The sequence below is a fragment of the Chinchilla lanigera genome, unplaced genomic scaffold (assembly GCF_000276665.1).
Source record: "Chinchilla lanigera isolate Chin_1 unplaced genomic scaffold, ChiLan1.0 scaffold00132, whole genome shotgun sequence".
Taxonomy (NCBI): domain Eukaryota; kingdom Metazoa; phylum Chordata; class Mammalia; order Rodentia; family Chinchillidae; genus Chinchilla; species Chinchilla lanigera.
Genome location: NW_004955533.1, coordinates 1,375,840 through 1,391,908, shown reverse-complemented (window position 1 = coordinate 1,391,908; position 16,069 = coordinate 1,375,840). Strand labels below are relative to the sequence as shown.

The following is a 16,069-nucleotide window of genomic DNA, read 5'->3' as shown; positions in this document are numbered from 1 at the left end:
CTTTTAACTCTTCTGAAGACTATTATACTACCACCTTGGTGACACAAAGGAGAACACATGCAGAATTTAATCACTTAGGAGAAAGAGTTACAACCAATCAAGAACTTCACCCACTTCTCTCAGAAGAGCTGCTTCATGTGACTTCTTGCTGTTTCCTATGCCCACTACTGAATAAAGGCAATAAAGGTGCTTGTTTCCCAGGCTGGGAGTGCTGCTATGCAGGTGCCTGAGTGGACCAGGTCTTGCCTGGCCTCACATTACCTGTCTCTGCAGTGATGCTGCAGTAAAAGGCGCATGCCCTTCCACAACCTTCATGAGCAGTGCGATCCACTGCGGGGAGCTGAGAGCCCCGCACACCTGCGGGGTGAGTGCGATGCTCCGCACGAATCCCAGCGTGCACCAGCTGCGGTGCTGCTCCCTGCACACCAGTCTGCTGGGAGAAGCTGCCAGGAGAAAGATAAACCTGGTTGGCACCAAGCCTCTAAAAGTAATAGTGTGCACATAATTCTTATTTTTCATTAAACTACTACTTCTCAGATTTATTACAATGGGACATATATGTGGGAAAGGAGTGGGAGATGGCTTTTAATCTCGCTCAAGAAACAATTCACAGCATCTTTAAGCCTCTGAAGTACATGCAGTAGCTCAGACTCCATTAATGTCTTTCAGCTACTTGTGGTTTATAGGCAACACAAAAAATGACCCATAATTCTAATAGCATTAATTGGTAACATGCACCTACTTTTGGTTTTTTTTTTTTCGTACTGGGAATTGAACTCAGGACCTTGCCCCTGCCAGGCAGGAGCTGTGTGACTGAGCTAAACCGCCAGCCCCCTACTTTATTTTTTAAATCTTATGTGCTTTAAATATCCTCATGATCTCAATTATGTTTAATCTGCACTGTAAATTTCTAGCCCATGTTTGAGAAGTCTGCACTAACACAGCATGTGTGAGGTTATTGCTAGGTGTGCACAAAGTGACTCTGGCAGGACTGGGACCACATCTGTCCCTGGCTCACTAATGCTCACTCAGGCTGCACACCCTTTCAACTATTCCCCAGAGTAAGAGGCCTGGCCTCAAAGCTAGAGCTCCGCCAGGTAGCTGCCCACAGCCTTCCTCTTGCCACATGGGTGGAGCTTGCCTGTCCCACTTCCCAGCCAGCCCTCCCACACTCCAGCCTCACCGCTCCAACGTAAGACACAACTCACTAACAGTCCCTCGGCACACCCACCCAGACTAACTCACAGTTACCAAGACACACGCAGGGCACTCATACACCCTCTCTCCCAGCCACACATACCTACCGAAGCTCACATACACTCACACAATTATTCAGACTAACCCACAAACACTGATGCAGTTACACAATCCACCTTCACTCAAACCCATTCATACACACAAGCTCACTTTCTCACTTCACTCATAACTGTATCACACGCAGCTTCCTTCTTGCTCAGTGACACACTCAAAATGCTGACATCCCCGCTCATACACTTTCACGGGAGCACAAACATTAACCACCTGTGTTATCACACTGATACACACACATACTTCATACACACTCAGACACTACACCCTCACATACACTAACCCTGATACATGCTCATTTCTTCATGCTTAGTCTCACATCCACACAGTAACACAAACACCCTCACCCATTCCTGCATATCAAAATCTCACACCCTCACACTCTCAAACTACTGTCACACCCTCACCATCACACGTAACTGACACACTGACACAGGTGCTGGCGTACTCACACACACTGTAATCTAACAGTTCAAGCAACACATTTACAGAAGTGTGGACATTCACATGCAGCCACTCACGTGTATACCCGCACAATCACACTGATGCACATTCTCCTACTTCCCACAAACTCACCCACTTTTCACCCACATTCTCCCACACAGCGTTAATATACATGCTCACACAATCACACACATTGAACGCATTTGCTCACACTTACAGATGTTCACACTTTCCATCAGAGTCACCAAGCACTCTCACACGCACACCCTCAGATACATACGCATATGAACTCCACTGCTCCAATTCATATTCCCCATACCTACATCAAAAACCACTCAAATACTTAAGGGATTAAAATGTGTACTTCTCAAAATTGACGTTCACTCAATCTCAAGAGTACCACCTTACTTGGACCCTAAGATGTCATTAAGAACTAAGTGCTATCATTTTGGATTAGGATGAACCCAAAATCCAATGAGTCTCCGTAAGATAGGAAAAGACAAAGAAACACGGAGGAGGAGGCCATGTGAAGACAGAGGAAAGACTAGTGATGCAACCACAGCCAAGAAAGCCTGGAGCCACTGGAAGCTGCACAGTGCAAGTGAAGATCCTGGCTGCAGCCTATGGAAAGAGCACAGCCCTGATGGCCACTTGACTTGAGACTTCTGGTGTCCAGAATTCTAAGAGAATGAATTTGTTGTTTGAACCTGGTGTTATGGACTGAACGTGTCCTTGCAAAATTTGTATGCTGAAGCACTGATCCTGATACTTGAGGATGTGACCCTGCTTGGAAACAGGGTCACTGCAGATATAGTTAGTTTGGATGAGGTTAACTAGTATTCTTATAAAAAGTAAATAGCAGCTGGGTACAGTGGCACAAGCCTATAATCCTAGCACTCTGTAAGGCCGAGGCAGGAGGATCCCAAGTTCAAGGTCAGCCTAGGCAACTTAGTGAGTTAGCAAGACTGTCTCAAAATAATAATAGAATTTAAAAGGTTTTTTAAAAGGGGGCTGGGATACAGCCCAGTGCAAAGGCCTTGAGTTCAATCCCCAGTACTACCAAAAAAAAGCAAATTTGGACAGAGTGGACACCCTATGAACATGAAACCAGATATTAGGGAAATACACTGCAAGCCGAGGAATGTCGAAGATCACCAGCAAACCACCAGACACTAGGGGAGAGGCCTGGGATAGTTTGGAGGCCGCAGAGGAACCAGCCCTGCTGAGACTCTCCGTTGCTTGCTACCTGGTGCACAGAACTGTTACAGCAGCCACAGCAACTTAATATCCACACTTATACTCACATCCACACTTGCCCACCTAAACACAAACTTGGTAAATTCACAGCCCCACTACTGACACTCTGGGCCCACAACTGTTCATTCATACATGTCTTGTCCGTTGTTCCGCTTTCCACTAACATTCGCAGCAGTCCACACAGAGTCTTGATGGCCTCGCTCTGCATGATTTCAGCATGGACTCCCACAGAGAGACATAGAGTCTGCAGTAAGTTAATAGTGCTAGTCAGCATCATTGCCGTGGGGTGAATGTTCTTTTCAATTTGTTCAGCTTCTGAAAAAGATAACTGAAATAAGAAACTGTACACCCAATACAATTGGAAGGTGGCCTTGCACATGACTTAAGGGATTTAATACCACATTCTTATTTTAAAGACTTCAATTTTTACAGAGCTTTAGGTTTATAGCAAAATTAAGTACAAGCACAGAGATTCTGCATCCTTCTTTTTCACTCTGGAAAGGGAAGATCTTAACTAGTAAAAACAGAACTAAGGATGCGCTGGTCATTTCCCTGTCTTTAAGATACCAGAGCTCCCCAAGTTGTCCAAAGCAGTCCAAATTCCTAGACTCAAATGGCTCTCCCAGGAGCTGTGCATGGCTGCCCTGGTCATTTCTATTCCCATCTGGCTCAAAAGAAAATGAGATTTTGAAAAAGCAATTTTTAAAAAAATGACCTAAGCCTATACTTTGAAAGCACTGAAATGATTCCAACGTTTTGTTTCTTTTGAACTTACAACTGGCCATGGTGACGCACGCTTGAAATTAGAGCACTTTGGGAAGCCTAGGCAGAAGGACTGCAAGTTCAAGGCCAGCCTCAGCTACTTAATGAAACCTTATCTCAAAATAAAAATAATAATAATAATAATAATAATAATCCGGAGCTATAGCTCAATGTGAAGGCCCTGAGTTCAATCCCCAATACAAAAAAAAAGGCAACTTATGAGATGTCAAGCTGATTCTAAGGAGTTGGCTCTGTTATGGATAAGGGTAAACTACCTATATCTGTGGGGCAGGGAGACCATCTGCTTCCATGTCCAGCATAAGTGTCTGCAGAACAAGGAGACCACCTTTCTGCCACTTGCCCACCACTGCCCAAGGGGCCAACTCCCCAGGAACAAAAGCTTCCAGGCAAAGAGCCAGGCCTGCTTCGTAAGCAGGCAGCAGAAGGGGCCGGTCCTGAACACATGCTGGCGGTCGGCATTGATAGGACAGCCAGACCCCACTGCTGGAGACCGTGTGCTTCATTCCTAATGGTCCCCAGGACAAGCATCTCAAGTCACACTATGGGGTCCACAGCCTCTCCCACCCTCCACACTACCACTCCCTCCTGAGCGCCTCTGCAGGTTTCATCTGCTCAGTGGAAGAGCAGTCTTAAACCCTGCTGGCACTCAGTAACACCTGACAGAGAGCCCCGCAAGGCAGCTCTGGCCTCTCGAATGCGCTGAGGCCAGCAGTGTGAGGCTTCATCCACATACTCACTACACTGTGGGCTCTTTCACACACATCTAAAGCACATCGTGAACCCTCCTCTCACAACTCTGGCTTTCCTTAGACCAGGCCAAATTTTCTGGGTCCACCCCCTAATTCTCCCTTGTTTCCTGGGGGCTACCTGCACATTATACGAAGCATACTGAAGGGGGAGATAAAGGAAAGCTTGCAGACTTCAGAGCTGGTGGAGGGGGAGGCAGAGCGCCCTGCAGCCCGAGGCAACGCTGAACCCACCCGCTATGACTGGCTCCCTCAGGCAGGGGCTCAGCACCAACCACACAAACCCCTAGTGAGGCAGTGCTTCTGTCTTCCCAGTCTGCTCCCAAAGGCAGAGCAGGAAGGTTGAAGAGTAAATTCACCAAGTCAGTTCAGTGGGGCTGAAGGTCCCCAGAGTCACTGTGCACCTGCACTGGAATCAGGCCAGAGAGCACACCCAAATCCAAGGCGCTGCCTGCAAGTGACACCTGACCAGAGGAAACTGCGCGCCAGCCTGCCGAGAACTGGGTGCCTCACTCACCAGAGTCATCCTCTGTGTCTGAGTCTTCTGCCAAAGGCTGCGCAGAAGCTGGCAGCTCTGCCAGCTTGAGGTCATACTTTCCTTCTTTGCCCATCCTGTATGAGTTGGTGCTGCCCGTGTCCCACTGGACCCTGATCCACCCGTCCTCTCCGAGCTCACCAATCACTCGGCCTAAGCCTGGAGGAGGCCCATCCTGCAAAAACCAAAAGGAAGACCAGTGGAGACGGGGTGTCCTACCCAGGCTCCCGTGATCCAGCCACCAGGGACGTGCGCACCGACGCTGCCAGTGGCTGCCCTCTCTGGGAAGAGCCCACATCACTGTACACAGACGTCACAGTCACAGATGGGCCCAAACCTATGTGTAAAACGTAAGGTTCTGATCATTCTAAGCCAATGTCCTGCGGTAACACACTCATGCTCTTCTACCCGGCAACTGGGAGGAAGCGCCCTCTCAATCAGGGCGATCTCTGAGCAAATGCAGAGACAGGCTTTCCAGCATGGTCCTGACAGGTTTTTCCTTGACCCCTTCAGTCCCTGTGGACTGCACAAGAGTGAAAACCTGAAACAAGTTCCAGCACTTCCATATTCCCCTTTCCATGTCTCCCACTTGGCCCCAGAGGACACTGCAGCTCCCATCCTGAAGGCAGGAAGCTGTTTATACGCTGCTGCTACCTGTCCTCAAACACCCTCATTCCCCTCATCACTGTGACAAACGCCCTGCTGAGCAGTGACACAACCACAACAAGGAGAACACTGCCCTAACTGAGCTGCACCGTGTAAGTGGGACCTCTGTCTGGAGGCAAGTGACAGATTTGCAAGCAACCCCGCTCCCCAGCACAGCCTACACTGCTGCCCTCAGGGCACTTTGTGGCACGTGGCCATCAGCTCGCAGAGGTGGCGTGTGGGCGGTCTGCCTCAACGCTCTCGCAATGCCAGCACTCGGAGGGGAGATCCCCTCTCTTGCTCACTCCCACTCCAGTTCCAGCTTCACAGCACAGAGCCACAGGCCACTCCTCAACCCGACTCCACGTGAGGGCGCCTGGAGTAGACTCTGCTTCTCACCAGCTGCTCATGAATCTACAACTCAATCATCTACTGGCCACACAGGTCCTGAGTGAGAGTAGTTAACATGCCGGTGTTCCCCGATGTCATATAAATCAAGACGTGCAGAAGTGAGCAGTGTGTGGCTAATGTACTAAATCAAACCTCTGAGTACCTGATCACCCCATTTCCAGTCCACCCCTCTCATGACCCTCGTTCCAATCTTCATCATGGCAGCCAGCTCCGGCCCCGAAACAGGGAGCTGTACAGGAGCAGTTTCCTTCCTCGTTTCCTCCAAAACTGTCGCAGAGGCTCCTCGGGCAGACGCGTTCATATCTTCCTCTACACTGTCACTGCTAGGACCTGTCCAAGCACCAAAAACAACAGCTGAGCCGGTGAGCAGCCACAGTGCCCTACGTTTAACACGTACACACAAACCAGTGAGTACTTACCAATCCACACAATGAGTGCTGTGGAAAATTTGCTGTTTATATGTAAGATTTTAGAAAGGCAACAGGGAGGACAAAATATATAAATACATTCAGAAAAAGAAAAAGATACAAAAATTCCCAGAAAAGATATTTTACTCTACTTTTTGGAATTACAGCTCTCAAATGAGCAAGATAATTTTAAGTTAGAAAGATAGCCGGGCATATAACTCAGCAGCACAAGCACCTGCTTGGCAAGCGCAAGGTACTGAGTTCGATTCCTAGCACCCAAAGGAAAAAAAAAACTTTAGAAAGATACCCATCACATCTTCTGTAATAGCAAAACAAAGACAACCATCTAAATGTGTAACAATGGAAAATTAAAAGACTTTTATTTTGCATAGGAAACAGACCACAGAGCAAGCCTGAGACACAGTCTGCCCACCTGCTGCACGATTAGCTCTCTCTGTCTCTGGGAAGGAGGATCTCAGGAAGGCTCCTTACTCCCCAGGTGATGAGCAGAGCTCCCTATGCTAAACTGTTTGCACAGTGTGGTCCAGACTGAAACCTGGTTTCCTCTGAGGGCTTGAACCTGGGACGTGCCAGGTAGGGCACGGCTTGTACTCAGCCCCAGTGAAAACCACAGCACCAACCACGGGTGTGCGTCCCCGAGCAGCGCTTCTCAAGTGTCACCACACCGCAGCAGTGGGAATGGCGTGCGTCCTGTGTGACTCCAACTGGGAGTGGCTCGGCAGCTCGGACCCGCTTTCCTCTGGACTTTATCTGCTGCCATTTGGTTAATCAGCTGTAGCCCTCGGGGTAACTATATGCTGTCTATGAGCCTTCCTGGAAGATCACCACACCTACCAGGCTGCAGAAACCTCAGAGACAGGAGCAGAAGGGGAAGATTCTCCAGAATGACCCCAAACAAACACTGTAAAAGCACTGCTTAGTACCTGAAGGAGGGGCAGGGCAGGACCTTCGGCGCTTGGGTGGCTACAGAGTTCCTCACAGTATGAATGGAACTGAGCTGCTGTCGGCTCAAAATAAAATCTATCAATGGATTTGAAATCGTAAAATCTAACCCGGGAGACAGTTTACGGGATACCCTGGCTACTTTTGGCCTCAGTGACAAAACTAAGGGGGACAAAGTGTAATCCTCTCTTACTCGCTTTTTGTTGTTGTTATTTATTCATTTGCTCCTCTAGGTAGAAAGAAAAAGAGAATAGACAGTTCTCAAAGCGGGCTTTAATAGGCCAAAAATGTAAAAAAGTTTACGTTTTCTCTTCAAGACAGACTAAAAAATGTTTAATCAATTTCCAGAGCTGGAGCAAAACTTTAGGAAGGAAACAGACTTTTCTGTACATTGGCCACTGCCTTGGCCTAGGGCCCCCAGGATGGAATAGGAGTTGTAGTCCAACTAGACTCTCATAGATGGACCACTAACCCCATACATAGTGACTATACTAATCGAGGCCTGGACACATCTGTAAGAAGAGGGATTTTTTTCAAGATAGTTTATCTGGCTATACACATAAAGTCAGCATAAAGTGTCACATGCTTATGGTCTCCGAAGTGATAGATCATTCTAATAAGGGGAAGTTGAAAATATAGACTTATCTTTATGAAGGACAATTGCCTTGCTTTCTGCATCCTGTGAGATAGCTGCCATTTAAACTCAAGAGTTAGTTGGCCACAAGTCACTAACTTGTTATCAAATTACAACAAATTAATGATTTGCACTATGACTCTTACTTATAGGAGCCTTTGCAAAAAAGGCAGACAACATAAAGACAGGCAATTTCTAGAATACACATTTTTGTCATTTTTTTAAAGTAATTCCTAGTTGCTAATGAGGCCTTAAGAAACTGGATGTATGACTCTTAAAAGCTGACTGTCCTCCAGCCTGATGCAGTTTTGAAGGGTCAATGTGGATTCTATGATTTTACAAAAGCTAGAGAAAACCTTGCTTTTTTAGGGGAACATGGACCACTGAACCTGCAGTATCTCTGACTTTCAGCCAAAAAACAACAATGTAAGCCAATGAAATCTAACAAACACATGAAACACTCCAGCCAAAAAGACAGAATAAACATTCTCAAATAAACAGACCACATTAGATCACAAACAAGACAATATGAAGAATAAAATCATAAAAGTTACTTTCTCCAACCAAACTGAGATCATTAGATGTAACAAGGAAAACCAGAAAATTCACAACTACATAGCAATTAAACCAAACACACTTAAACTACCAGGGGGTCAAGAGAAAAATAAGGGATATTAGAAAATACTTTAAGATGTATGAAAACACAGTATCTCAACACTTACATATTGCAGCAAACAAAGTGCCATAAGAAATATTTATACTTATGAAAGCATGCTCTAAACTAGTAACACTACGCCTATGGAAACAAAAACAAAAACAGCACACCCAAAGGTAGTAAAAAGAAAGAAAAAGTGAAGATTAGATCAGAGATAAATGAAATACAGAACAGAAAAATAGAAGCAAGAAGAGTAGAAGCTGGTTTTTAAAAACAAAATCGACAAAGCTTGACATACACTAAGAAAAAAAAGATGTAAATAACTAAAATCAGAATTTTAAGTAGGGAAATTACTATCAACATAAATATAAAAAAGGATATAAAAGAATATTACAAGCAAATACATGACAACAAATGAGATTATCTAAGGATAAAACCTTAGAAGCACACAAATTACCTGTACAAGAAACAGAAAACCTAAATATACCTATAACAAGAGATGAAATCAGTAATCAAGAAGCTCTTGGAAGAAATGCTGAGGACCACATGACTCAACAGGTGAACTTAAAGAATTAACAGCAATCTTCAAACCCTTACAAAAACAGATCATTAGAAACACCTAATTAATTGTGAGGCCACTGTTGTTCTGATAACCATAAAAATGTAAGTTAATACTATCAAGGTGGCAATATTCCTCAAAGCAATCTATAGTTCAATATAAGCCTCAGCAAAATCACCAAGGTGGAAAAGCCAGTCCTGACATTCATATAGAATGAAAGTGATCCAAAATAGCCAAAATAATACTAAGGAAGAAAAACCAAAGTTGGAAGACTTAACATTTCTCATTTTTGTACTACAAAGGTACAATGTTCAAATCAGTGTGGTACTGATATAATGATACATACATAGAACAGAAGGAAATTGAGAATCCAGAAACAGGTATCAATGAACAACTGAATACCAAGATTTTGGACAAAAGAACAGTCTTTTCCACAAATGGTACTGAAAACAATTGGGTAACAAAAAGAAAAAATGTGAGACACTCTTACCTCACAATGTGTAAAGTATATTTATCTAAAAATAGACCAAAGATCTGAATATAAGATCTAAAACCATAAAGGAAACAGAGGATGATGTCTTGGTTACTTTTCTCTCATTCTGAGACAAAATATCTGACACCTAAAATTAAGGAAGGAAAGGTTTATTTAGCTCACAGCTTGTGGAGGTTTCAGTCCATACTTGGTTGGCTCCAAGGCAAAGTGGCTCATGGCAGAGGGCAGCAGTTCATGGCGGTGAAAAACAGCAAAAGGAGCAACAGCAAAAGGGAGGAGTGGCGGAAAGCAGCCTGTCTCTCCCTTACATGCAAACTACCTGCCCCAGGGGGAGTATAGCACTCACACCCATACTCCCAGCACTGGACTATGGATCAATCAAAAATCTAGAATAGAAGCCCGCCCGATGACTGCATGAGGATTTGGGGAGAAATGCAGACATAACCCATAACAGACGATTTTCATCCATCTTTGACTTGCTAATGGTATCTTGAATATGACGCCAAAAGTACAATTAACAAAAGGGAAAATTGAATTTCATCTAAAAACATCAGCATCAAAGGAAAATACAACCCCTGGAACAAGGAGAAGTATCTTCAATTCATACAACTGCTGAAGGTCTACAGATCTCAAAGGTCTAACACACAGGACATTTTTGAAAGAATTTGAGGATTTTTCTTTCAGTGTTTGGTATATACATGACACATTTAATGGTATTTCTATACCTAAACAAAAAGACAACAAACAACCCGATTCAAACATGGGCAAAAGAACATTTCAAAAAAAGACAGACAAACGGACAAGTATATCTAAAAAGCTTCAATGTCACTCACCATCAGTGAAATGAATATTTAAAACCACAAGATACTACTTTACATCCACTAGATGACCTTAATCCCAAAAACAGTAAATGAGAAGCCAGAACCCTTGTCCACAGATGGTGAGAAAACAGCACTAAGTTGAAGTCTGATAATTTCTCAACAAGTTGAACATAGTACATATTATCACACAACTACCCTGCAATTCTCCTTCTAGGTATAGAATCAAAAGAACTGGAAAAAAAAAAAAAAAAACAATTTTCTATATACAAATATTCCTAGCAACTGAAAGGTAACAAGCAATCCAGGTATCCATCAACAGAAAAACAAAAGACTGTACTTCAAACAACACAGCTATAAAAAGAAATGAAGTACCAAGATATGGTGAAAGCAGACACAAAAGGTCACAATCTGCGATTTGATAATTATATGATTCTAGATAAAATTCCCAGAAAATGCAAATCCATAAACAGAAAAAGCAGATTTGTGGTTGACAGGGACCAGGGGTAGGGGAAATCAAAAGTGATTGTTAAATGGGTACAAAGTTTGTATTTGGGGTGATGAAATAGTTTTAGAACTAAACGGTGACGGTTGCATAAAACTGTGAATATACTTACTAATACCCCTGAATTGTAAACCAGAAACAGTCTATAAGGTAGCTTTTATGTTATTTGTATTTTATCAACAAAACCTTTTTGTTTTTGGAAAGAGAAATCAAGGCAAAGTCATGACACTGTCATACAAGACCCAAAATCAGTGCGACCTACCGATCAGCCGCAGAGTGGTCTGCGTGAGGGCCAGCGTGCCAGAGTTGAGCAGAAGGTCCAAGTTGTTTGCACCATGCTGCAAGGTGAGCATGCTGAGCATCACCAGGAGAAAGCGAGCTTGTGGGATGGTCCCCAGGCTGGGTCCGGACGAGTTCTCATTGGTAATAGTTTGCAGGGGAACAGGCTGAATACCTAAGAAGCATTGGCATCCACACTTCAATTTCACATTTCTTGTTCATAGATACAAGAATATACCTGACATAGAAGGCACTGGAGTTTGGGATTTTGTTCTTGTTTGGTTTTTAGCCTCTACTTTTCAGTGGGTTTCAACAGGCTGTGGACGTAGGATAGCCCTGTCTTGCTTTCCAATGGTCTTACCACTTGCCCTTCACAAAGAGCTACCTTCTCTGTCTGTGGGACCTCCTTCCTCTTCCAATGTAAGTTACATTTCACTTTTCTACCACAAACACAATGCCATTATTACTCTGTAGACGCTCAAATCATCCAGGAAATAAATCGTTTGTTTGTAGTACTGTGGACTGAGGCCAGAGCTGAACTACATCTCTACCCCTTTTTTATTTTGATACAGGGGCACCTAAACTGCTCAGGCTAGGTTGGAATTTGCAATCCGCCTAACTCAGCCTCCCAGGATGCTGGGATTAGAAGCATGCGTCTCAACATCCAACCTTTTTTTTTTTTAATTTTGAGGAAGGGTCTCATTTAGATGTCCAGGCTAGGCTCCAGTTTATGGTCCTCCAACCTCAGCCTTCCCAGAGTGCTGGTATATACCTCCATGCCCAGCCTTATTGAAAATTATTTTGAGGCAGGGCCTGTGTCATTAAGTCACCCAGGCTGGGCTCAAAAATCCTCCTGCCTCAGCATCCCAAAGTGCTGGCATTAGAGGCATGCACCACCATACCAGGCTGGAAATAAGTATTAATACAGGACACATACACCTTAGAGTATTATGGTATCAGTGATACACATAAAAATATAAAAATGTAAGGTTTTATATTGAAGTAGTTCAAGACTGTGTCTTCTGCCAATTTTTGAAAGTTCCATTCAGAACAAGAGAAGGCTAAAAGCAGTTTAGATTATCAATATAATGTGTAAGTTTTCAAAAGCAAAAACTGGCATTTCTGAGATTCTACAACATATAATGAAGGCCAAACAGGGCTGGGGATTTAGCTCAGTGGCACAGCGCCTGCCTGGCAAGCGCAAGGTCGTGAGTTCAATTCCCAGTACCAGAAAAAAAAAACCATGAAGGCCAAACTATGAAACAACGCTGATGCACTGGAACACGTTTAACCATCAGTATTTTTTTAACTCACCGAGCTCTTTAAATTTGGCATTTGCATCCATCAGGACATTTCGCATATTCTGAACAGCCCAGGCACACAGCTTTCCAAAAGTCACTTCCAGCAGCATCCGATTAAAAGGTGGGATCAAGTCAACATCCTTCAGACAATCAGTAAGAGGAGCCCTTTCAAACAAAGACTAAGAGTTATACTTAGGACACCACAAGACTTTTTTTTTCTTTTGAGACAGATCTCACTATACTAGAAGGCCCAGGCAGGTCTCTAACTCCTGGGCACTAGTGGTTCCCCTACTTCAGCTTCCCAAGTAACCAGGTCTACAAGTACGCACCAACAAGCCCAGCTATCATTAATCTCACTTTAACAGAATAATGCCGTGCTCCACAGATTCCCATAATTATGAAAAAAAATTTATAAAATTTTACCCTATATCGATTCCCTCAGGAATAAGTCTTTGCCATCCACAAAACATAGCGTATTGCACTGACGGAAGTAAGAAATTTTTGGCTGCCAGTTTTAAAATTGTATCTATTCCTTCCAGACGAACCTCTGCTCTCTCCAACTGAAAAACATCAATGCATACAGTTCAGTGTTGTGTATGTTACACAACGTAGAGCATGTTCTCATTTGACTTTACCTGCTTTAGTAGGCATTTTCTCATTTTTTCTACATCCACTGGCTCTTCTTTAAGGGCAAATTCAGCAATCGCACTGTGGAGTGCAGACTGTGCATAAAGGCCCTGCACGTTGTGCTTCAACCACTTGTACTTGTGAACGCCTGTAACTGTACTCAACAGGGGCTGCCATTTATCCTAACAAAGAGAAACAATTTGCACCATTAGTTTACCCTAAGAACATGTAGTCTGATACAGTTACTTAAATATTAAATAATACCTAGAGATTTAAATTGATAGAATACTTTAAATTTGCTAATATATGGCTAAAAATTATATTACAAAATATGCTCGTAAGTGTATTCATAATCTCTACATTAACATACTTTGGAACAGACTGAGGTGGCACATCAAGCTACATTACCCTTCATAGGAACCGTCTCAGGGACCAGCAGTTACAGAGCAAAGGGTACCTTCAATGAATGAGCAGTGAGTAGATAATGATGCAACGAAGCACCAAAAATAAAAGCAGACACCTCTCCAGGTACTGCTCCAACCAGAAACCATCAACCAAGGTCAGTAAACATCACTGGGGATATACTTTTAATAAAAATCTACCACACTCACTACCCTACAAACACTTGGCACAAAGACACAACTGTCGTAGATGCCTTTGCTATGTGCTGTGTTTCTATTCCACCAATCTCACAATCACAAAAGATACATTACCTTGGGAGATTTGATTGTTATGGGTCTTTTGTCCACATTTATGGGACTATGAGGCAAAATACAAGCTTCTTCTAAATCGCTGTCTTCATTTCCAATTTTTTCTTCATCATCAGTAGATTCTGGCTTCTTAGGAACTAAGTTTAAAAACATCACTCATTATAAAAGTAATTTCAATGATTTTAATTAATTTAAAATTAGGAAATACTTAAAATTTTCAAAACCAAAAATTTCTTTACAAGAATGGTAGCTCTAAATTGTAAGATTAAATGTTCCAATATATATAAAAAAGGCAAACTTCCCTTTCCCCATTAATTTAGTGACATATACAGTATTACCTTTGTAGGATTAATATACTAGTGACCGAATGCTAACATATTCAACATCAAGGTGCATCATTATCTGGTCCCAGGAAAATAAGCAGGCCTCCTAGCTACGTGCAAATACTGCATGGAACTGCCCCACAGAGTGCACAACAACCAGCAGCTTCACTCTGGAATCACAGACTGGACCACACAGGGAAATACATACTTTAACTGTTTCCCAACCTTCGACATTTTTACCTCTGTTTCTCCTCCGTTCTCGAATTATTTTCTGAGCTATCCTCCTCCAACGGGGCAAAGAACTTAACAGCTTAAATTTAGACATTATAGAGAGATCATTGCAAACAGCAGGTCTCAGTTCGTTAAACAGGAACCTCAAACGTTCAATGACGGGAGCACAGACCTCCTTATAAGAACGACCTTGTTCTTGATGAGTCTACAAAGTTGAATAGGAAAAGACAAGTTAACAACAAATATTCTGGCAACTGTCCACATAAACTGTCCATATACTGCAGAAGAATTAAAATCTATTTACCTTAATGAGTGAGCACTTTGCTTGGTAGACAACTCTACAAACATCCACCACTGCTTTAGGCAATGTTCGGTGCTTTACTTGCTCAATACCAAGTGTACCTGCGTGAACTAAAGACAACGCCACATGACCTGTAAAAAACATTTAACAGAAGGGCGAGGAAGGAATGAATACGCACTGCACGTCAGCTGAAAGAGCTATGGTCACTGAAGTACATGGATACCAAGCTTCATACCTAAATCCTCATGCTTTAAGAGGCAGCATAAGAGCAAACGGCCAACTTCCTCCACTGGATGCTCAGGAGGGAAGGTGATGGGCGTGGTCAAGTGGCACTGCCTACAGTACCTCTCAATTTGACACAGAAAGTCCTGCAACAGAATGTCAGGAGGTAACTTCACAGCCGTCCAGGAATTCTCACAGATCCGAAAGCCCCGCAGCTTCTAACTCACTTATAATCAATACACTCCTAAAACCTCACTGGTATATCAAATAGAATCATCTTTTCACTTTCAAATATGCATGATCAAAACCTGTGCTATATTCAATATTCATCAAAGCATGACAATATCCCATGTCAAAGTCCAAAGACAGGGCCAGAGATACAGCTCAGGGGCACATCTGCCTGGCAAGTGCAAGGTCCTGAGTTTGATGCCCTGTAACGGAAAAAAAAAAAAGTCCTCAGATAATAGAATACTAGACTAGGAATGGGAGAAACCTGGCTTACCTTCACATTGTGGTCTTGAATGTTATTGTCAGCAATGGCTTGAAGAAATGCCTGGGAATGGTCACCCAAGGCCCGTCTGTGAGAGCAGAGTCGGGATTTGCTGGCAGGAGTGCCCCCAGGAGAGCTGCAGTGGTCCTCATCTTTCTCCTCATTATAGCTGTAGTGGATCTGGCTGGTCTGCAGGCCTCCAGAGAAAATGGACAACTGAAGCCACTCTAGAAAATGCGTAAGTAAACATTAAAGAGAAACTTGAGCACACACTTTAGAAATAAATACCCAAAAAAAGACAATGAACTAAGTACCCAATTTAGAAGGTGAAATTCGGCATCACTCATAGGAAAAAGTTGCATCTAATGTATTTACACAGGCTGTTTTATAATTCCTTCACCTACATGAGCACACGCAGCCCC

At 43.4% G+C, this 16,069-nt stretch overlaps 1 protein-coding gene across 6 annotated transcripts in view; it reads right to left on the bottom strand.

Annotated features, from left to right (window-relative positions):
• Herc2 (HECT and RLD domain containing E3 ubiquitin protein ligase 2) overlaps positions 1-16,069 on the bottom strand; it is a 184,367-nt gene that overhangs the window by 97,133 nt on the left and 71,165 nt on the right. For 5 of the 6 annotated variants that reach the window (XM_013507678.1, XM_005410402.2, XM_013507681.1 and 2 more), the window contains 13 exons: positions 15,660-15,874; positions 15,171-15,303; positions 14,939-15,066; positions 14,644-14,839; positions 14,084-14,217; positions 13,379-13,552; positions 13,167-13,303; positions 12,757-12,908; positions 11,426-11,617; positions 6,272-6,459; positions 5,056-5,248; positions 3,142-3,324; positions 262-443 (listed from right to left, as the gene is read on the bottom strand). In XM_013507678.1, the coding sequence (XP_013363132.1) occupies positions 262-443; positions 3,142-3,324; positions 5,056-5,248; positions 6,272-6,459; positions 11,426-11,617; positions 12,757-12,908; positions 13,167-13,303; positions 13,379-13,552; positions 14,084-14,217; positions 14,644-14,839; positions 14,939-15,066; positions 15,171-15,303; positions 15,660-15,874 (2,207 nt within the window). The remainder of the gene's footprint in view (positions 1-261; positions 444-3,141; positions 3,325-5,055; positions 5,249-6,271; positions 6,460-11,425; positions 11,618-12,756; positions 12,909-13,166; positions 13,304-13,378; positions 13,553-14,083; positions 14,218-14,643; positions 14,840-14,938; positions 15,067-15,170; positions 15,304-15,659; positions 15,875-16,069) is intronic. The other variant, XM_013507680.1, reaches the window with a different exon arrangement.